At 38.0% G+C, this 24,480-nt stretch overlaps 1 protein-coding gene across 1 annotated transcript in view; it reads left to right on the top strand.

The window, feature by feature from the left end:
* Nucleotides 1-20,334, top strand: part of LOC143245607 (uncharacterized) — a 22,433-nt gene extending 2,099 nt beyond the window's left edge. Inside the window, exons 2-5 of the mRNA XM_076491963.1 lie at nucleotides 1,943-1,973; nucleotides 9,953-10,072; nucleotides 10,937-11,091; nucleotides 18,438-20,334. Coding sequence (XP_076348078.1) covers nucleotides 1,943-1,973; nucleotides 9,953-10,072; nucleotides 10,937-11,091; nucleotides 18,438-18,699 — 568 coding nt within the window. The 3' untranslated portion in view covers nucleotides 18,700-20,334. The remainder of the gene's footprint in view (nucleotides 1-1,942; nucleotides 1,974-9,952; nucleotides 10,073-10,936; nucleotides 11,092-18,437) is intronic.
* Nucleotides 20,335-24,480: the final 4,146 nt, after the last annotated feature.

Raw genomic sequence — 24,480 nt, 5'->3', positions numbered from 1 at the left:
TTTCAGTTTTAAATAAATGAACCCCGCTCTATATTCACATTAAATGTAAACAAATCGTAAATCTGAGCAACTGATGACAATGGACACTACAAGTTCAAAAAAGAACGACTTAGCACATTCTTATATATTATGACTGGTTGCTCGAAATGCACAGTTTATCGTTGGTTTTTTGTTTGAAATTCACTAATAAAGTTTGATACAAATTTTGCCAATAGGGGAACTGCATATCGGTTATCCATAAATATCTGTTTACTATAGTTCAGATTTCTTTGAATATTGGTACGTTTGCGTAACTAGAGCAGTTCAGACCGGCTTTCTCGAGTGTAAAAGCTAATATTCTTTAATATAATAGTTCAGTTTCTGATCACTAGGATACGTCAAGTATAAGATAATAACACTACGTAACAAAATTTTACTTTTTCTTCTTCCTGGACAGAAAGTATTATTTCCTAATTGCTTATGCCTAAAGTAAATTGAAAAGATCTATTTTTCTCTTCAAACTTTGTTTTGTAACCTGGAAGTGTATAACGAAAACATGATGGGTGACTATATTTGGGAGCTGATACGTGAAAGTGATTTACATTACAGTCGCAAATATCGAAAACCTACTCACTTCTAAACATTTTGTATAACTTTAGTATAAATACATGTAAACCTTGATCCATATGGTGTTTTATTCAGACCTTATGTAAATGAAAATGTGCAATTTGCCCATTTTACATAGGAAATAGGTTAATTTCTAAATTTCATTATCCAGGTCACAGAAGCAAAGCTTGAAGGGAATAATGGCCATTTTCTGTACTGTTACAACATAAGCAATTTAGAAATAACACATACTATCCAGGAACAAAATTTGTGTTACATAGTGTTATAATATCTTCCATACTGTCATGTTAGACAGCAATCTTTTTTGTGTAATGTATGTTTGCAAAATATTTAAGAGTTTTGAACAGCGTCCATGTAATTTGTTACGTGTATTTGGTGAAAACTAATGAAGTATTGAAAGAAGAGCCTAATGTAGTTAAGTTATGATAGACACACATACTGTCGTTTTTGGCCTAATTGTATTTTTTTAAAGAGTGCAACTGATTTAAACATATACGTAACCGTACTACTTCAAATAATTAATTAATTAATTAAATCTCCAGACTTATTTTCTTATATCAGAAAACACCCTACTCGAACATGAGAAACACTACATTTTAATTAAGAACATTGTATTGATAATGTATTTTGCTGGTTTTATCAGGCTCAAAAACTAAATATTTATAATCAAAATCTTTATTACATATAGTCGTACTACCAAAGTTTTATTTTAAATGAGTTCGTCGATAAATAGGATTATAGATATAAAATGGCAATTGGTACTTTGATACCACTCAATCACGCTTGAAATAGTGAATCTATATATTTATCATAGATAGTTAGAGAAGTTAGTTGATAGCTATATTTTCATCCAGCAAAATGTCTTAAAAGTTTCAAGCACACTTTTTTGATACATTATAATATAAAACTGAATATAACAGACTGTAAAATGAGCCAGAGTTTTTGCTTGTTTCGTACAAGTAAAGTGGTGTTAATAAAAGTAAGAAGATAGCTTTAGTGTGAACATACAGGGTGGCCCGTAAGTTCCTACCCATCCTTATGTTATTATGTTATTCAATTACGCATGTATTATAAATTTGTTTCGTTTTTTTCCAGAGAAATATGACCGATATAAGCCCTATTACACTTGAAGAGCGTATTGTGACATGGCGTCGCATAATATTATGCAGCGAGAATGAGGGACAGCACACAGATAACTGAATACATAAGATATATGGATGGGTAGGGACTTACGGGCCACCCTGTATATGCGTAAAATTAGACACTAGTGCATTTTTTTAAGTGAGGCAAACATGTTCACCACATGACTGTTAATTCGTACGTTTGTGTTTTTCAGAAATGGCCGAGGGGTTTTTATTACATACGTGGTAGGTAACAGCATGTTTTATTATTATTTTTTATTTGATTCTCTACCGAAGTTGAATATAAAATTGCCATTTTATTTTCTCTATTTTGTTGAGAAAAGTTTTTACATGTAAATACAGAATTGTATCACCTATTCTTTGGGATTTAGATATAGAAGAAATTACTTCATTGGAATGCGCTATTGATAGCAGTGCTAACTCTTTATTAAGAATGTTGTTTTAAAGTACACAGTTTCCACAAACTGAGAAAAAACAAAAATGAAACCACTCGTTTGTTTTTTAATTTCGCACAAAGCTACTGAGGGCTATCTGTGCTAGCCGTCCCTAATTTAGCAGTGTAAGACTAGAGGGAAGGCAGCTAGTTATCACCACCCACCGTCAACTCTTGGGCTACTCTTTTACCAACGAATAGTGGGATTGATCGTACATTGTAACGCCCCCACGGCTGAAAGGGCGAGCATGTTTGGCGCGACGGGGATGCAAACCCGCGACCCTCAGATTACGAGTCGCACGCCTTAACACGCTTGGCCATGAACCACTCTTTACGTCAATGGTGACTTTTATGAACAAACAGATGGTTTTGTAATTGATGGATTTCTCGCTCTCCTTTCCATTATGTTTCATAATAAAACATGTGACTTCTGTGCCATCCACGTTTTTAAAAAAAAAAACATTTATATTATCTCATTGATTTCTTTGTTTCAGTCTCCTGAATAGGCTACAAAATTCCTTAACTTTACCTGAATAACAAACATAAATAACATCACTTTATTTTCATATCTGAATTTGAAAATGACTTCAAACGTCCTTTTTCTAATAGTCTTGAAGTTGAACTTTACCATTAAAAGATCTTGTTTACATTAGAAATGTTCAGTTCTTGCCGTTGATTATTTTAATAAAAATTCAGTTTTTATAATTTTGTTTAAGGCTTTTAAAGTGTTTCTGTGAATAACTGTCAAATATCAAAATTATACTTTGTAAAAATGCTAATCCTGGTCATTGGATTGATACAAAACATGAACAAAATCTTGACATTCGTAACCTGCGCAAAATACCAAGCTTTGGTAAAACCTTGTTTTAGGCAAATTTTCGGATACCTTTACTTGATAAGATGAAAGGCTTGGTCTCATCCTGAACACTATTTCGAAGTCATTTAATAGTTAATAGTTCCGTCTTCCGTACAAAATATATATAATGTGTTCTTCATCTGTTGTCTCTTTAATTAGTTGTCTGACTCGTGGAAGTCGGATTGTCGAAATCGCCACTCAACAATTAGGAAGGCGGTATTTGGAGCACACTTCAGAATAAGTTGGAGCTACATATTACACCCTTATTGTCATATGCGTTAAAAGTGTGATTCACCTCTTCGAGTAAAACACTTTTAAGTTATCAAGGAGTTGTCAATGAACAAGAAAGAACTAGACAGAAAAGAAAATCTCAAAAGTCCATTAAAGCACACCGTAACTAAATTCCAAAGAATATGTAAAGCAGTCTTTATCTGAGTGCATAAGTCTAACTAAGCTTTGCTCGTTTAATGAAAAGAAAAGAAGAAATTAAAATTTACTTGAAACATTTATAGTAATCTTTTCACCCTTAAGATGGCGCAATTTATGCTTTCTTTCAATCAAAACTTTATAATAAATTAACTTTATTAATAAACCAGTTTTTATTCTCTTTTTTTTCTGTGGACTGTGGGATAATTTTTTTGCTATCACGTTTCTTGTTTTTCACGTTTTAAGTAATACGTTATGTATTATATGTTATGTTTAGTATTAAACACAAAGTTACACAAAGGGCTGTCTGTGCTCTGCCAACCACGGGTATCGAAACCCAGTTTTCAGCGGTATAAGTTTGCAGACATACCACTGTGTCACTGAAGGCATTTTATATTTTTTGCTTCTATTTGCTTGTTTTGTGAATATGTAATGTGTTACATGTGCTCTGCCTACCGCGGATATGGAAACTCGCTTTGTTTTCAGCGTTATGAACTCCGTCTTAACGTTACTTGCTCAATAATGTTGTTTTCCAGGTGTATTCACTAAAATTAAGTGTTGTTGTGATCGTATGTAATACAGCAGGTTCAGTAAACCAATAAGTATTGAAGATTTGTAACTCTACATTACCTGGAAAGTAGTAGGTTGAAAAAGGAGTGTTTTGTTTTTGTTTTTGAACTTCACTCAAAACTACACAAGAGATATCCGCGCTAGCCGTCCCTAATTTAGCAGTTTAAGACTAGAGTGAAGGCAACTAGTCATCACCAACTTTCCTCCCAGGGAAAGTTCTGTTCTTTCAGTTTACCTTCTTTGGGATCTAAACATTCACCCACGTGTTTGCCGTGCGTGGCGACCCGTGAAGGGGAGAGAGGAGGATCGTGGTTGAGGGGTCCAACCCTAACACACCACTTTGGCCTTGAATTATTATAGACGGACGGTCTTGGGGTGGCCCCCTTGGGTTAATCGGCTGGTCCAGTTGGAGTAGGATCAACCAAGTACCAGTGTTGGATGTTCTCAGCAGGTGTTGTGGACATTGTATCTGATGCTGGTGTTTGGATATAGTGCTCAGGATTTCGTGTCCTTGTTTGACATTATAATGCGTCCCCTCTTAGGGCTCCATGGTGGGTGGGTCAGTGGCGCCGAAATGTCCTTTTTTTTATTATGGGTCTTTCAAATAAAAACTTAAATAAAATAGTGAAAAAACAATCAATAGGTAAACGTCCACGTCTTGAAGATTCTTAGCAGCAATCTTTAATATCTGTAACACCTGTTGTACCTCATTTTCTTATCCTACATTCTCTTTCAGACAAACCTTTAGAAAACATGTCTCTCTTTTGATTCAAAATGGACTAGAGGGACTTACTGGCTCTCCAAAGTTAGTAAAGAAGCTTCGATCTGGTGACATATTGATGGAAACATCCACATCTCAACACAGTGAACTCCTCTTGTATTCAAAGGCAATTGAGGATATACCTATTGAGGTTACACCTCATGCTACTTTGAATTCATCATGAGGTAGTATTGTTGAGAGGGATTTGAAGAACATCCCAGAGTCGAGAGATTCTCGCTGGTTTCTTCACCCAAGGAGTTTCTGCAGTGAGGCGTATCTCTACTCGCAAAGATGGAATTATGGTGCCGACCAATGTCCTCATTCTGACATTTATGTCACCACGTCTGCCTGCCATCATTAAGGCAGGTTATCTTAATTGCAGAGCACGTCCATACATTCCAAACCCCTCCGATGTTTCCAGTGTCAACGGTTCGGTCACTGAAGACGTCATGTCGTGGTTCCTTGACATGTGCTCGTTGCAGTGGCAAGGACCATGATGCCTATGAGTGTGAAACAGTCCCTCATTGCGTCAGTTCAATGGCTGTCACCCGTCCTACTTTCTTCCACCACCTCATCTCGGATGTATGCTGCTTCACTTCGTTCTACAACTACAGTAAGAGTACAGACATCTCTCTCTGTGCCTCCAAAAGAATCTATCTTCTGCTTCTCTTGCTATTCTTCTGATTGTTTTTAACTGAATCTGGCAGGAGAATGTTTTCCTGATGCCTGGCGCCAGGCTGTCCTACCTTTCTCTAAGCTTGGGAAGGATTCGAAGATTCTTTCAAACTACCGTCCAATTGCTTTGACGAGCTGTCCCTGTAAGACTTTAGAGAGGATGGTTAATGCTCGTCTTGTTTGGTTCCTCGAATCGAACAACCTCCTCTCGCCTACCCAGTGCGGGTTCCGACAGCAGCGCTCCACCGTGGACCACCTAATTAGAATTGAAACGCCAATCAGAGAAGCCTTTCCCAAACGACAACATCTTGTATCAATATTCTCTGACATTGAGAAGGCTTATGATACAACATGGAGATGTTGCATTTTGCGAGACCTTCATACATATGGGTGACGTAGCAATTTGCCCATTTTTATTGAAATATTTTAATGGACAGGAGATTCCAAGTTTGTATGGGCTCGACACTTTCCTGTTTTTTTCTATAGGAACTTGGAGTCCCTCAGGGCTGTGTATTGAGTGTCACACTTTTCAGTATAAAGATTAATGCCATCACCGAACAACTCCCTCTCACTGTTACAAATGGGCTCTATGTCGATGACTTTCACATCTCATGTCAGTCGTCAAACATGAGATATATTGAGCGGCAACTACAAACTGCCCTCAATCGTGTACTGAAGTGGACCACGGCAAACAGCTTTAATTTATTTCTCTCTAAAATCGTTTGCATGCTCTTTTGCCGCCAACGGGGTATTCATCCTAACCTGAACTCTGTATCGGTGAAGTTTTGCTGCCTGTGGTTCCTGAGACAAAGTTATTGCGGCTTATCTTTGAAGGTAAGCTAACCTTTATATCACACATGAAGCAGCTACGGGTCAAATGTACAAGAGCACTGAACATACTCCGTGTTCTCTCTTCCACCACTTGGGGAGCGGATCGATGTTCTATGCTAAAGATATATCGTGCTCGTGTTCGATTAAAACTCGACTATGGATCACTAGTCTATGACTCTCCCAGGACCTCGGCCTTAATGATGCTGGACCCCATTCATCATCAAGGACTGGCTCTGCACGGGCTTTCCGCTTTCCGCACTAATGATGCTTTCCGCATTAATGATGCCCCATTCATCATCAAGGACTTCGGCTCTGCACCGGGCTTCATCATCAAGGACTCTGAGGGCTTTTCCGCACTTTTCTAGTTCAGAGCTTATACATAGAGTCTCGTGAACTTTCTTTGAACCTCCGCCGTTTCTTACGAAAGTATCCCACCTGGGGTTGTGTTTTCCTTCCTCATTGGGCCATACTTTTCAGAACAGACGATCTGCTATTGCTCCTTTGGCCTTCGTATCCAGGTGCATTTGGATGAATTATATGTGTCCTTGATAACATTGCTGTGTCCACTTATCAGCCCATCCCACCATGGCTTCTTACAGTCCACAAATGTGATCTACCTTTAAGTCATCTGAGAAAAGCAGATATTCCTGATTGGAAGTACTGTCTGTTATTTGTTGAACATCTTTCGAACCATCCTTCCATTCCTATTTATACAGATGGTTCGAAATCAGGTAACTCTGTGGGCTCTGCCATGGTTTGTTGTGGTTTGGTGGTTGCGCGCAGAATCACCTCTACAGAGTCTGAACTGTACGCCATTTTGTCTTGTCCTTGATCATATAGAAGCTAAGCAGTACTCAAACTGTACAATTTATACTGACTCGTTTGGTTCTCTACTGGCCCTGGAATCGCTTCACGTTAGTTCACACCCTGTTCTCGCTGATATTCAAAACCGACTGGCCCATTTTTCTTTAACATATACTTCTATCCAGTTTTTCTGGATACCAGGCCACGTTGGTATTCGCGGGAACGAGCTCGCCGACACCGCAGCTACATCTATCTGCTCTGGCATTATCACTGCTGTGCCTGTTCCATACATGGACTATGGTCCTGTATTCAAGGCTCGGCTCCGTGCCAGCTGGCAGTCGACTTGGAGTTAGTAATGCGAAAACAACCTTTTGCAAATAAAACCCTATATTGGGACTTTCGCCGTTTTCCTTCCGTAAGGATCGGAAGGAGGAAGTTGTTCTGACGCACCAGTGTATAGTCTATGTAACACTCAAATCACAATAAGCCTCATTTTACTTTCTTGCCATGGTTACGACTCTCAATGATGGCAACATTTTCAACATGTTCTGTCCAGGTTCGTCCATAACGTTAGACAGTGTTATTGGTGATGGTGACACTGTCCACCTTGGTAATGTTTTTAGTTTTTTAAAGGTCATTACTCTTGTTAATGCAATTTAAGTTTTTTAATTTATACGTTAGACCTTTTTTTTAATGTGATTCTCTTTTAAGAATCAAAGTCCAAGTTCGATTTAAAATTAGAAAATGGCCGTAACGTTAAGTAACTTGAAACCAGGACTGGAAAGGTCAACTGCAGGTCACTAACGCTGCTGTTTGAGCTACACATTAGTCATCCTGGCGAGTTATTATTAATAATTTGCTACAAGTATTTCAAAACTTTTATTACTTTCTGAAAATGGCCATAATGTCAAGTAACTCGGAACCAGGACTGGAAAAGACCAACTTCAGGTGACTGATGGTGGTTTTGTACTTACCTGTTAGTCTTCCTGGTGAGTTATGATAATTACAATTACGCTACAGAAAGTCCTTTACAACTTGTATTCCTGTAGTTTTTCTCTTTCACCAACGAATAGGGGCCTGGCATGGCCTAGCGCGTTAAGGCGTGCGCTTGTAATCTGAGGGTCGCGGGTTCGCGCCCGAGTCGCGCCAAACATGCTCGCCCTCCCAGCCGTGGGGCGTTATAATGTGACGGTCAATTCCACTTTTCGTTGGTAAAAGAGTAGCCCAAGAGTTGGCGGTGGGTGGTGATGACTAGCTGCCTTCCCTCTAGTCTTACACTGCTAAATTAGGGACGGCTAGCACGGATAGCCCTCGAGTTGCTTTGTGCGACATTCCAAAACAAACAAACAAACCAACCAACGAATAGTGGGATTGACCGTCACATTATAACGCCCCCACGACTGAAAAGGCTAGCATCTTTGGTGCGACTGAGATTTGAACCTGCGACTCTCAGTTGACGAGTCGAACGTTTTAACCCACCTGGCCATATCGGGCTTTAAAAAAAAACCTGTATTGTTTATTCATTATATTTAGTTAAAACACACGACTTTTATATACATCTTTAAAAAATGTCCAAAAATATAAATTGTAATTGTTAACACTCGTCAAAATTGTATTGAAAAATTCGTTATGGATAACCAAGATAATTTTTGCTTTTAGATTTTTCGCACAGGAGAGCTATTCTGCGCATAGCCTTCCCTTGTTATAACGTGATAGGGTATAATGAAATAATCAACCAACAGCGCACTAATTTCTTATTTACCATTGGTTACTGTAGTAGCATTTGACTGTCACTCCTATACCGCATCCATAAAATCTCAGATTATCAATTCGAGGACGATAATCATTAGGTCACGACAAGCCCTATTAAAACATTAGGTTGTTTTACATCTGCCAACTATATTTTCTCCCTTGTCAGCGAATATTATAAAAAAAACAAACCAATCAGGTGATGTGGTGGATGTTAAGAGTGGCAGTGAGATAACTAAATCGTGTTTGAAGTTGTGGTAATAATAAACTGAGAAACAGCTCTCTGAGTGAAAGTCATTAATCGATAATTTGGAATTAAGCATAGATTTACACAATGGGCTATCTGTGCTATGCTGACCACGGGTATTTTTTAGCAGTGTGAGTCCGCAAACGTGCTGCTGTGCAACTGGGAGGGCCAGAGTCATTAGAAGCCCAACGTATTGTGCGTACGTTTCACATACACGACAACGAGTAAAAAATTATCACAGTTGGCAGTTATCGAGTTTACGTTCTTAATGTAGTTTAGTGATTGGAATCAAAACGGGCATGCAAAGCTCCGTAGGTTCAAATCACGGTAACCTAGAAAGAGAACTCTTGAGCGCTTGTTTGGAGAAACTATTTTTTTTTTTTTCGTTTATTTGGTTCTTTGTTCACGGCTAATGAACAGTGAAAACACCTGATTTGATAACAGCTGAAGAACTTTTTGTAATTGCAGTCAGAAAGTCTTATTTAGATATCACTTTGTATCATTCTTGTTTTGCATACGATAGAATCTTCCGTCATCAACGGTGATGATAATGGAATGAAGAAACAATGCATTCTAATCTTTATAAGTAAGACCCAATATACTTAAATAGCTACTCTCGTTACCAGTTTAACATTTTAGTTTCGCTCTCAATAGGTAGGTTGCTCTGATCAGTCTGAAGTTAAAATTAATTAACAGACGCTGAAGAGAAACGGTTTTCTCTTCTAACAAATAGTATATTTCTGGTATATAGGATGAGGCGACTATAACTGGGTTGTATAGTCATTAGGGTTTTAGTTCTGAATAAATGAAGCAGTGTAATAAGAAAAAAAATATATAATTTTTTTTTTTATAGCAGCCTGCGAGTATTGCAGCACGCCACGGTCGTAAAATTCTCCAAGGAGACCAGATTCTGGAAATTAACGGTCATGATGTCAGAGAAAGTAACCAAGCAAATGTGGCAGAAATTCTAAAAGTAAGAAATATTTCTCATGATGAACTTTGTTCGAATAAACCAATAGTCGGAGTCCATTTCCTTGTAATTTACTCAACTGATTAGTTAGTTGCTGTATTGAATGTGACGTATAAAAGATATTAGTTCTAGATATAAACGACCTTACAACACCAGATTTGTTATTTTTCTTTCATTGTATATACACTGTAACTGATGGTACAATGTTGTTGGTTTTCAAGCTCTCTGCTGTCAGTTACAGTTCGTGTGTTAAGAGGAACAATCCTGAAGAAGTTAGAAAGAGACACAATAAGTGTCTAATTAAGAAACTTAGTATTGTAAGGATGTCTGTATATAGCATTACAACGTTCTGAACTAAGATGTTATAAAGTTAGTGTTGTTTGTTACTTGTTATGGAAGCTCATCCTGAGATAAAATAATCTGAGATTCGTTATTCTTATTCGTCAAGGAAGATGTTTGTTATTTTTTAAACAAGTATTGACATTAAAATGAAAGGATGCTAATATTTCTCTGCTTGGGTTTATGTGTTGATTTATCTTTCAAACTAAGATAAAAATATACAGTAAAACGCTTAAGAAACCGTAGTGTTACACGTATACTGATCTGATATCGTAACACTCGCATGCATACGTGTTTATCAAGGTTTACAAATTATTATAATTTTTTCTATATTTATCAAGTTCATAAATTGTAACATGATGCTATTTTAATTAACATCATGATATGAAGTTAATATATTTTAATACGATACTTAATTACTATTATAAATTTTAACATGTTATTATTATTAATTACTATCATATTGTCAAGATAGTATGTATTAATACGACATTGCCTTAATCAGTACTATGTTCACCAACTATCCAGAACACAGACGGAGCCATAGTTCTCTTACTTGGACGTGTGTCCTCACTAACGGGAACTATTCAAGAATGGGCCCGCACTAAACTTCGGAACCGAACTTCCACGTGGTCAGCTTACTCGGATGCTACGAAAGAAAAACTTCAAGCTCAGCGACCAAGGTTATATTGAATAATTACAATTATTAGCAGTAAAATATCAATCCTCCGCTAGTACAGTAGTAAGTCTACGGATTTACAACGCTAAAATCAGGGGTTCGATTCCCCTCGGTTGACTCAGCAGATAGCGCGATGTGGCTTTGCTATAATAAAACAAACACAAACTAAAATAACGAATCTTTGTAAGTCCACTGCTTTTTATAAGGAGCTCTAGAGTTTCTCAGATTTTCAATAAGGACTGAGAAAAGGTAAGAGGATTTAATTATATTCTACATGTCTGTTGTGGATCACGTTCCTGTGATATCTGGCTAATACTAGAATCCTGTACAGAACAATTACATTCTACATGTCTATTGTGGATCACGTTCCTGTGATATCTGGCTAATACTATAATCCTATACAGAACAATTACATTCTACATGTCTATTGTGAATCACGTTCCTGTGATATCTGGCTAATACTATAATCCTATACAGAACAATTACATTCTACATGTCTGTTGTGGATCACGTTCTTGTGATATCTGGCTCATACTAGAATCCTATACAGAACAATTACATTCTACATGTCTGTTGTGGATCACGTTCCTGTGATATCTGGCTAATACTAGAATCCTGTACAGAACAATTACATTCTACATGTCTATTGTGGATCACGTTCCTGTGATATCTGGCTAAAACTAGAATCCTATACAAAACAATTACATTCTACATGTCTGTTGTGGATCACGTTCCTGTAATATCTGGCTAATACTAGAATCCTATACAGAACAATTACATTCTACATGTCTGTTGTGGATCACGTTCCTGTGATATCTGGCTAATAATAGAATCCTATACAGAACAATTACATTCTACATGTCTGTTGTGGATCACGTTCCTGTGATACCTGGCTAATAATAGAATCCTATACAGAACAATTACATTCTACATGTCTGTTGTGGATCACGTTCCTGTAATACCTGGCTAATAATAGAATCCTATACAGAACAATTACATTCTACATGTCTGTTGTGGATCATGTTCCTGTAATATCTGGCTAATACTAGAATCCTATACAGAAGAATCACATCCTATATGTCTGTTGTGGATCACATTCCTGTGATATCTGGCTAATACTAGAATCCTATACAGAACAATTACATCCTACATGTCTGTTGTGGATCACGTTCCTGTGATATCTGGCTAATACTAGAATCCTATACAGAAGAATCACATCCTATATGTCTGTTGTGGATCACATTCCTGTAATATCTGGCTTATACTAGAATCCTATACAGAAGAATCACATCCTATATGTCTGTTGTGGATCACATTCCTGTGATATCTGGCTAAAACTAGAATCCTAAACAGAATAATTACATTTTACATGTCTGTTGTGGATCACGTTCCTGTAATATCTGGCTAAAACTAGAATCCTAAACAGAACAATTACATTTTACATGTCTGTTGTGGATCACGTTCCTGTAATATCTGGCTAAAACTAGCCTAATTTAGCAGTGTAAGACTAGGGCTACTCTTTTACCAACAAATAGTGGGATTGACCATAATATTATAACGCCCGCACGGCTGAAAGGGCGAGCATGTTTGGTGCGATCGTGATTCGAGGCCGCGACCCTCGGTTTACGAGTCGAACGCCTGAATATACTTGGCCATGCCGGGCCCCATTCCATAGAATGTATGCTGTCAGATCACAACCTTTCTCTCTTCAGTACTGGTTCTTATAGTATATTCATGCATTTAGTCAGTCTTTTACTGCTATTGATCTTTCTATTTGCTCCTTTACTTTTCTCTCATTTCTCTTGGTGGTGTAACAGTGACTCACGAGGCATTGATCGTATTCCATCATTTTGAGAAAGACTGTCAGTGGATAATGCCGTCTGACCGGTGTGCCTTGGTGGAAGCTGGAACAGGTTACATGGCCCTCTTTTACTGCTCTCTCGAAACTTGATCGTGCCATTCTCTGTAAACCATAACTAGACGACTGTATGACAACTGTGGCTGATTGTATTATCCAGTCAGTTGCTCAAGGTTTTAGTAATACGGTATTCTCGTCCATGTTGGAATCTTGCTTGCTTAAAAACTGGCTTGAAATACCTTTCGAGGTATCCCACACTTTCGATCCTGCTCTCCAGTGTTCAGAAAGTTGCTGATGCCCAGAACATCACTGATACTCTTGAAAAAGGCCTTTCTAGTGCATCTAGTAGTTCTGCTTCATCCCCCACCTTTTTAGCTATCAAGATTCGAGCAGAGAAATCGCCTTTTTCCTTTCACGATCGTCTCTATGACTCTAATAGACCCTTTACACTGGTGGATCTCAAGTTTGCTCTTCATGGATCTTTCAGTACGTCAGTCTGACCTGATGATATTCACTATGAGATGCTACACCTTCTCTCTTCTGCCATTATTCTAGTAGTTTTTCTTGATGATTGGCGCCGTACTATTGTCAGCTCTTTTTCTAAGCCTGGGAAGGATCCCAAGATTTTTTCAAAATATCGTCCAGTTGCTTTGTCGAGCTGTTTCTGTAGGGTCTCAAAGAAGATTGTTAATGCTTGTTTTGTTTAGTTCCTCAAATCAAACAACTTTCTCTTGCTCACCCATTGTGGGTTTTGACATCATTGCTCCGCCAAAGACCACTTGATTTGACTTGAGACATCAATCATGGAAGCGTTTTTCAAGCAACAACATCTTGTTTCTGCATTTTTTTGATCTTCAGAAGGCTTATATACTACATAGAGATATGTCATTTTGCGAGACATCCACTCATGTAGATTGCGTGGCTATTTGCCCATTTTTATCAAATATTTTTTAATTAACTGGCGATTCTAATTCTGTGTGAGTTCAACACTTTCCCGTTTTTTTCAACAGGAACTTGGAGTCCCTCAGTGCTATGTCTTGAGTGTCACACTTTTCATTATAACGATTAATGCCATCAGTAGACAACTCTCCCTACAGTTGCAGACAGACTCTATGTCGACGACTTCCACATGTCGTACCAGTCGTCGAGCATGAGGTTTATTGAGCTGCAGTTACAGACTGCACTGAATCATTTACTGAAGGGGACCACAGCAAACGATTTTTACCTTCTCTCTCTCTTTAAAACTGTGTGTATGCAACAGGGTATTCATCCCGATTTCGAACACTGTGTCGGAGAAGTTGTACTTCCTGTGGTTCTCGAAGTAGAGTTTTGGGATGTATATTTGACTGTAAGCTGACTTTCATTCCACACATGAAGCAGTTACGTGTCAAATGTACAAGGGCACTGAACATCCTCTGTGTCCTTTCTTCCACCTCTTGGGAATTGGATCGATGCTCTATGCAAAAATCTATCGTGCCATCATTCAATCGAAACTGGACTATGGGTTTATAGTCTGTGGTTCTGCTAGGACCTCTGCCTTGAAGGTGTTGGACCCCATTCATCATCTGGGGGCTTTGGCTTTGCACGGGGGCTTTCCACACTTCCCCAGTCCAGAGTCTGTACACCAAGTCTGGTGAGCCTCCTCTTCACCTCCACTGTTTTCACTCTATACTTTTAAACAATCCTTACAACACCATCCCCCCCTGTGGTTGTGTTTTTCTTCTTCGGTGGGCCATGCTATTTCACAATAGACTGTTTGCCATTGTTCTCTTTGGTCTTAGTATCCAGATGCATTTGGCTGAATTGGGTCTGTTCTTGGATGACGTTGCTGTCTCTGCTGATCAGCCCATCCCATCATGGCTTATTACTCTCCCCTAACGTGACCTTTTTTTGAGTCATCTGCATAAGGCGGTTACTCCCAATTGAAAGTACTACCTTATATTTGCTGAACATCTTTTAAACCATTCTTTCATTCCCATCTATACGTATTGTTCGAAAACAGGTTACTCTGTGGGCTCTGCCATGGATTACTGTAGTTCAGTGCTCACTGCCAAATTATACGCCATTTCTCTTGCCCTGGATCACGTAGAGGCTGTGCAGTACACGAACTGTACTATTTATACAGATTTGCTCAGGTCTCTACTGGCTCTGAAATCGCTTCATGTTAGTTCTCACCCCGTTTACGTCGATATTCAAAACCGACTGGCCAATTTGTCTTCATCATCCATTTCTATCCAGCTTGTTTGTTTGTTTTGGAATTTCGCGCAAAGCTACTCGAGGGCTATCTGTGCTAGCCGTCCCTAATTTAGCAGTGTAAGACTAGAGGGAAGGCAACTAGTCATCACCACCCACCGCCAACTCTTGGGCTACTCTTTTACCAACGAAAAGTGGGATTGACTGTCACATTATAACGCCCCCACGGCTGGGAGGGCGAGCATGTTTGGCGCGACAGGGATGCGAACCTGCGACCCTCAGATTACGAGTCGCACGCCTCAACACGTTTGGCCATGCCGGGCCAATTCTATCCAGCTCTTCTGAATATTGGGTCATGTGAGTGTTCGCGGGAACGAGCTCGCTGACATCGCATTTAAGTCCACCTGCTATGGTGTTATTACGGTCGTGCCTGTCCCATACATGGACTACGGTCCTATATTTGAGGGCTCGGCTCCGCGCCACCTGGTATTGAGCAACGTGATAACAAGCTTCTCCAGATCAAACCTTCTGTTGCTCTTTGGCCGTCTTGTTTCCGTAAGGATCGGAAGGAGAAAGTTGTCCTGCTTAGGCTATACATTGGTCACAGTTTTTTTAACTCATCGTTTTCTTATATCAGGTACTGATGCACCAGCATGTGGTCTGTGGGACACTCAAGTCACAAGAGTTCACATTTTATTGTCATGCCATCGTTATGACTCTCAACGACGGCACTATTTTAGACATATTTTCGTGGGTTTACTCTTAACGTTGGACAGTGTTATTGGCTGTAGTGACACTGTTGCGTTTTTCAGTTTTTAAGGGTCATTAGTATTTTTAATTCGAAAATTAGACTTTGTTTCAACATGATTCCTGTTTACGTATTTTAATAATTTTACTTTTATTTTTAATTTTATACCGTTTTCTGGGCACAGATAGTCTAGTTGCTTTGCGCCAATAAACTCCTAACAACCAACCATCTGTATTAACATACACATTTCTTTTACCCAACGCCCTCGGCATCAGGCTTAATATACACATTTCTTTTACCCAACGCCCTCGACATCAGGCTTAATATACACATTTCTTTTACCCAACGCCCTCGGCATCAGGCTTAATATACACATTTCCTTTGTCTGATGCTCTCGACATCTGTGCTAACAAGTACATATTATTTCTCTATTTTGTGGAACGTGTTTGCTAAGTGTTAACAATAACACATAAGATACCCTCAATATTAAATTTTAACATTAAGATTAACATTTTTCAAACTTGATCCAACATATCTCTTATGATGTTGTAGTTTTGTACCCAGAACAAGGATACCGTATGGTAGTCATAATTTCATGTATATGACACCAGGAGCTTTGAAAATTATCTACTCAATTGCGCATCTGCCCCTATGACTCAGCAACAAGCACGAGAGCATATCACACTAAAACACACAGAGACAAACAAACACGCACGTGCTGTATCTCTCTTGTGGTGCAAACATGTCTTTTGGTTAAAATATTTTAGTCATTGTACTAATTATATACTAGCATCTGTGAAAGAGGTTTCATTAATTTACCACTAGAGAGTGCTAAAGGAAATAATATGTAATACTGCTGTATATTACTGACTTGATCACAGAAACTATAAAGGTTTGCGTCTAGACGTAAAATTATTAAACACTGGTGAACTGTACATCAAAGTGTACAAAAACAGTCGTCCATTTATACCAACATAAATTTATATACCTTAATTGCCTACCTAAACATACGAGCCCGGCATGGCCAGGTGGTTTATTTGAAAAGCATAAAAAACAATAAAGCAATAATCAATAATATACATGAAACCGAACCTAACATTCGATTCGCATCTTATCTCTGACTTATATAACGATTTCGACGGGTACTATTCATCATCATTAGACTATCCGTTTAAGATAATAAAATACACGTTAACAATTTGAAATAAAAAAAATTGTTAATACTGTGTGTCAAAGAATATTTCCCAAGACAACACAAGCCCTCATACGTGTAATTTGCACTTCGCTACTACAAGAAGCGTAACAGTCGTTTTATTTTGAATTTCACGCAAAACTACACGAGGTCTGTCTGAGTAAGTCGTCTCTAATTTAGCAGTGTACTGTAAGATTAGAGAGAAGGCAGCTAGTAATTACCACCCACCGCCAAATCTTCGGTTACTCATACTAATGAATAATTGGATTGATGGTCACATTATAACGCCCCCACGAATGAAAGAGCAAGCATGGTTTGGTGTGATGTGAATTCGAACCCGCGACCCTCATCTTACGAGTCGCGTACTCTAGCCACCTGGCCATGGCGGGCTCTCTAAGAAGTGTAAACGTATCTTTGACTGATGAGGTGGCGAAATTCCCCGAAACCGATGTAATTCAGCAACAAGTGGTGAATAGATTGGGCTTCGTGTATAATATTATTACTTTAAGCAAGTGAATAATTCGGAAGGATATATTAACAGTGCTGCTCCAACATGCTGTTGGAAATATATATACATACAGGTTCGGTATGTTCATTAAAAGACAGTAGGAAACACTATACATATAATATTTAGCAACTGTAGGATCTAATGAAATCAGACGCCATTGTTTATTTAATAATTTCATAGGAATGGTTTGTTTATTTGGTGTTAAGAACAAAGCCATGCAATCGGTTATTTCTGCAGATGTCCATCACTGGTATCGAAACCTGATTTTACGGTTATGAATCTTACGATTTGCTGCTGAACCACTGGGGCGGGGGGCTCCTAAGAATGGAGATTATTTAAAATGATTAGCAACATTTTAAACTATTTGTTTAAATGAGGTCTTATTACTGGAAAAGTTGGCTATTCTTGTTTCTCTGACAAAAACTTAACAATTAGAGTAAAAGCAGTTATTTCTTTATACGTAGGGCCCGGCATGGCCAAGCGTGTTAAGGCGTGCGACTCTGTGTCATTATAACGTGGGGGCGTTATAATGTGACAGTCAATCCCACTATTCGTTGGTAAAAGAGTAGCCCAAGAGTTGGCGGTGGGTGGTGATGACTAGCTGCCTTCCCTCTAGTCTTACACTGCTAAATTAGGGACGGCTAGCACAGATAGCCCTGAGTAGCTTTGTGCGAAATTCCAAAACAAACAAACAATCTTTACACGTTTCGACACTTTGCGCCAATTTTAACGCACATTTTTGTTTTACTCTATCTCTTGTTTAGCTGCTTTCATATACTATTTAGATAAAATTGTTTTTGAATTAGACTCCTGCTGTATAAGAATATAATAATGCAAAGTTTCTATTCTAGCCTTCCTGTGGGCCATCAACATAACACCGCGGGCTTTCCAAACTGTCCGACTTCTGCGAGTCCATCTCGAGAGGTTAGTCCCAGTGAAAGCTCCAGAAGGTCGAGACTCATTATAGTTGCAGAGAATAAACATGGTCGAGTGGGTGTAAACTATTTAAATGAAAGGAGTAATGACCACCTGGACTCTCACGAATCCGAAGACCTCGTTGAAAATGGCGCAGACCACCCACTTCTTCCTAGTATAAAAATTACCAGCTTCTAGACTGATGACTAGATGTCTTTACCACCATAAACATTTCTACTTCCCACAGAGAATGTTCAGTTGTAATGTGTTGGAATATGAAGTTTCCACTGTTATCCCAAAATATCACACGCAGATCTCAGAATAGAAATAATGTATTGGCTATGGACAAAATAATACAGTTGTTTAACTAGAAGAACATTTGATCTAATTGAATCCACTTCATTAGAAAAAAGTAAGAAACGTTAACTGTTTTAACATTTGGCCAAGTTAATACTTAGAGCAAGATTGCCATCACTATTAATAATGATATATATCGCGTAAAATTAGATTACTGAAATCACTGCTTAATTTATAAGTCATCTTTTCAGGGTTGAAACTCTGCGTTTTGTACTAGAAGTTGCTACCGGTTGTTGTTTTTCGGAATTAGACATAACTCACTCTTTGTTTATCTTTTGTATGTTTATTAGAGGGGATCGGTACAGAGCCCCATTATTTTATATTATTATTACTTTATGTGTTTTCTGGCCGTTCAATTTGAATAGTGCATAAAGAGGTATCTTTAACTCAAAAACAACTCTTAGGCTCAGGTCCTGACAAAGGTCCCTTCATCACTTAAAGGATAATTTTACTTTCTGACTTTGAAGTCCTCCGCTGGTACAGCGGTAAATCTATGGATTTACAATGCTAAAATCAGGGATTCGATCCCCTTCGTTGGACACAGCGGATAGCCTGATGCGGCTTTGCTATAAGAAAGCACACACACTGACTTTGAATATTAACTATCCCTTATAAATATGCCTTAAGGTAGTGACGTTTGTGTCGCGAGCCTTTCTCAAATACAAGGAATCGAGTCCACGAACTGTTCAACCTACTTGAAAATGTCTCGAGCAGTTTGCCTGCTACAGATGTCACCGAAATGTTCCAAAACTGGTGGAAAATCCTAAGTAGCAAAGCCTTTGAAGCTCGCGATTTGTCACACTATTAAATCCTGCTCGGTACTGACAAACATTTGAAGCCATAACTTCCAACACTCAATGTTTCTATTGTGACTGTTTCTTCAACTACCTCCTCGCAAAGTGTGTGTTGAAAACCTAATAAATGCTTTATGGTACATGTACAATACCACACTTTGTGTGTCTCATGACACATTTCTTCAGTGACTCGCACTTTTTATGTTAATGAGTATAACGGGGTTATGTTTCTCGTGTAAATGCGTATACTCGAGTTATCTATTACAATAGTAACTAAGTTACCAGTGTATTGAACGCAACATAATACCCACCTACTGTAACGCATAATTAGACTTGTTGTTTTGTCTACCTGATTTATACTTGCAAGTATTTTGTGCTTCCTACATATTTTTTATATTAAAGATTCGTTTCCTCAACCTTACCGTTAGAGTGATTTAAAGTTACTCACGTTACTTGTTGTCATTACGGTAATTATTAATTTGTCCATACATAAAAAAAGTATTAGGTCCAAGACTTAAGACTCCCATTCGCGAATTCTAGGTACGCTTGAAATTTAGGCCCAGCATCGCCAGGTGGTCATGGTTCGAATCCCCGCCACCCCAAACATGCTTGCCCTTTTAGCCGTGGGGACGTTATATAGTAATGGTCAATCCCACTATTTATTGGTAAAGGAGTAGCCCAAGAGTTGGCGATGGGTGGTGATGACTAGCTGCCTTTCCTCTATTTTTGCACTGCTAAATTAAGGAAGGCTCAGATAACCCTCGTGTAGTCTTGTCAGATAACCCTCGTGTAGTCTCGCGCGAAATTTTAAAAAACAAATAAACGCTTCAAATTTTGAAATATTATGCCCCAGAAGGTACAGATTAGTAGATTGTTTGTTTCTTTGGAATTTCGCACAAAGCTACTCGAGGGCTATCTGTGCTAGCCGTCCCTAATTTAGCAGTGTAAGACTAGAGGGAAGGCAGCTAGTCATCACCACCCACCGCCAACTCTTGGGCTACTCTTTTACCAACGAAAAGTGGGATTGACCGTCACATTATAACGCCCCCACGGCTGGGAGGGCGAGCATGTTTGGCGCGACTCGGGCGCGAACCCGCGACCCTCAGATTACGAAGCGCACGCCTTAACGCGCTAGGCCATGCCAGGCCCCAGATTAGTAGAAATAAACTGCTTGACTCTGCTATTCATAATTGTTTTTGGAATCGAAATCCATGAAGTATGAAAAAAAGATACAGCTGTTTATAGCAGTAATGGTTTCGGAGGTTTCAGCGTTTCTATCTTTTCCAGAATTAATATCATACACCTTGCTTTGTTGTAATCTAATTTTATATTTGACCTCTCAGGACACTTGTCCATCTATTACTTTTCTTTCTCCACTTGCAACGTCATTTCTTCACTTCCGGTTTATATGGTTTACTTTATTCGAGTATGAATCCAAAGGTAAACAGCATCTATAAACACCATAGTCTCCTTTCTTTCTATGTTTATGTTCCTGGCAAGGCATTTTACAGATTTCACTTGTGTGTATTTTTATTAAATCAGAAGTGCAAGCTTTATTATATTGTATTATTGGATTACGGTTACGTAGTCTGATGCATCCTATCCTTTATTTAGCCCTTTTATATGGTTTTTTTTTCTCTAGCTTTGGGTCGGTTTTTCGCAACCAGGGATCTTACATTTTCAAGAGAGAAGTGCTTATCACGTAATTTCCTTAATGGAAATATTCACTATATTCTTTGAGCATTTATGAACAATTTTCTTAAAAGATATGTAAAGTATTTAGACCTTTACTTGGTACACGTTACTAGATAATGATTATATATCGTAAATAGGACCACATGGGAGATGCATTTGTCTTAGAACGTTCCAAATGGTGACTTTGTAACCATCCTGTATTTAACCATATGTTTTCACAGAGAAGTTATATAACATTAAAATCGTCCAGTCATCTGACAGTTGGTACTGGATAACTTCACGCTAATGACAGTTCAGTATCACAAGGATGATATCTTCTTACATGGACATTGAATGACATTATTCTCATGATATCTTGCTCGCTGTGTTGCTATTGAAGTGTTCTGGTTGCCAGTGAAGTGTTCTGGTTATTTTGCAAAAGTAAAAGAGGAATACCGCCATTTTTTCTGAGTCTGAGTCCGTGAATCAAACACAGAAACAATTTCATGAAAAAGTGTACAGTGCTAAAGATACACGTTCTTTATTGGCCAGAAACAAATGGACGCCAACTTATCGACTAAGCTACTGCTCTATTATCCAAAGTGTTAAGTCTTAAACACAAACTGAAACTTTGCACGTTGTCAAGTGCAGAAAGAAGTTTTTATCTACTCTTTAGCTGTGCATAACACTTTAATTTAATTTATTTGATTGTTTGGAATTAACCACAAAGCTACACAACGGCCTATCTGCGCTCTGTCCACCACGGGTATCGAAACTCGGGTTCTAGCGGGTGAGTCAGCAGACATTCCGCTGTGCCACTGGGGGGTGACGACACTGCGTTAATAATTTAGTTTGTTACTCTGATTTATATACTGTTGTTTCTCATTCACTTACCAATGGCTTCACTTCTATGTTGTAGGTGCTACTAGAATTAACCTGAGAACTGATCAACTTTAAAATGAATTCCTTAATGTAACAAATAATACTAATTATTAACCTCTGCGATACTGTACTATGTGCATATGACATTTCGAACACAGTTTTCACGTTCAAGTATATATACACTTTTTTATCTACTGTAAACATGTTAATTTTGTGCTTCACAAACTGTATTTTGGTGATTGTATATCGATAAAACATGACTTCCACAAATACAGTTCTTTTATGTTTTTATTGTACGTTTTTTGATCTTACGAAAATTATTATTTGAGCTTCTTAACTGTTTCGGTATTTGAATACTTGGAATGTTTTCCCCATGGTTGGATATATAATATAGAGTAACTTAAAACAAATTAATTCTTTTGATTTGTATGATTCAAGACCGTTCCCCATTTAATTTGCGTATCTGAAGGTAATTAACTACTTGGTTAATAATATTAAGTAAATACTCCTCTGAACTGAATAACTGATAGTAGTTATTCAGATTTTATTCAAACGAAGGTAATTAACCATGAGGCTTATAATTATAATAATTATTATAATTACACGTTGTGTACCTGAAGACAACTGCACGTGAGTTTTATGTAATTTAATGTAGTTAAATATATAATGTATGTTCCCAACTAAGAACTCATTTCCTTCTATACCGAAAGATACTTATTAAATGTGGCTTATATCTGTGGTTCTTACATGTGCTTTACAAAGAGGTTCGTTACGTTATATTGAAATAATTTGTGGACATCACCACCCCGTCGTTACGTCTGGTCATGCTCTATCTGACAAACGTACATCTTCACAAGACCCTTGCAGCAGAGTTTCCATCGCAAACGGTTCTGTCGTAAGGATGTCTTGTCCAAAGAACATTACTCCTCCTTGCATGTGTTCTATATTAAATTTAATAATTTCCATAGGTTCCCAGCGCTCTTTGCAATAGTTTCATTGAACGAAAACCCATATGCGCTGTTTGTGGCAAATTGACTGGTATATCTTTTTATGGAATACCTTGAATACCCGTTTTACTCTACATTATTTTGAAATATAAGGTGTGGAACGATCGAACGAAGGTATGAATGAAGCCTTACCGTGTCTTTCTGAAAGCGTGCCTTGTCGATATTGCATCTGAACGAATATCCATCTTGAATATAATGCGTACTGTTGCGTAGGGCACGCGGGCGGTTTTTACGATGATTTTTGTCTATGGATTTTCAACTGTTACGGCGACTTGATTACCATGGCTGCATTACGACTTTTGCAGGTCTTTTTCTATATCGTCCTTATACCCAAGTTGATCCATACTCCTTTATTTTTAAATGTCATTAACTTTGTTATAAACAAAGGTAGTAATAATTATCCATGTAGTTTGTATTGCTGAATATTTAACCACGTGCTGTTATATACATGAAAATGGTTATCTGTGTAGGTTATATTGTTCAGTAATTGATAATTTGATTTTATGTACACGTGATTTTTATTGCTGAGTAGTTAACCATGCGCTTTTAGTTACCAATGAAGGTTATATTGTTGAGTAGTTAATAATGTGATGTTGTATACATGCAGATGGTCACTTATGTTTTTATATTATTCATTAATTTCGCATGTGGTTTTATATATATGAGTGTATTTACGTATGTGGGTTATAATAATAAGTACTTTGCGCGAAATTCCAAAACAAACAAACAAACAAACTAATGAGTAATTAATAAGGCGATTTTGTATACATGAAAATAACTACCCATATGAGTTATATTGCTGAGTGATTAATAATGTGTTTTTTATTAGATGAAGTTATTTATCCATGTGAGTTGTATGATAAATAACTAAAAATGTGATTTTGTATAGATGAAGACTGTTACACGTTGGTTATATTGCTCATGCAGTTTTGTTTGTGACAATGTTTATATATATATATATATATACATACCTATGAATTATAACCTGTAAATAATTACCCGTGTGTTTGTACTTATGAAAGTAGATAGTCACTTGGGGGAGTTTTACATTTTTTGGGGGTTAGGGGAAGAAGGTAGTTGTTTATAAAAGGTACATGTACCCTTGCTAGCCTTTGATACAAGAACTGTATAATATTTCCGGGTTATATTCAGACCTTAATATAACTGTGATATCCCCCCCCTACACATACACACACACAGGCACCCGTCTTCTACGATAAACCTTACATTATCTGCGCTGACTCTTTATGTACGTTTAGATGGTG

The sequence above is a fragment of the Tachypleus tridentatus genome, chromosome 2 (assembly GCF_004210375.1).
Source record: "Tachypleus tridentatus isolate NWPU-2018 chromosome 2, ASM421037v1, whole genome shotgun sequence".
NCBI lineage: Eukaryota > Metazoa > Arthropoda > Merostomata > Xiphosura > Limulidae > Tachypleus > Tachypleus tridentatus.
The sequence above is the reverse complement of the archived record's forward strand: the minus strand, read 5'-3'. Positions and strand labels throughout refer to the sequence as shown.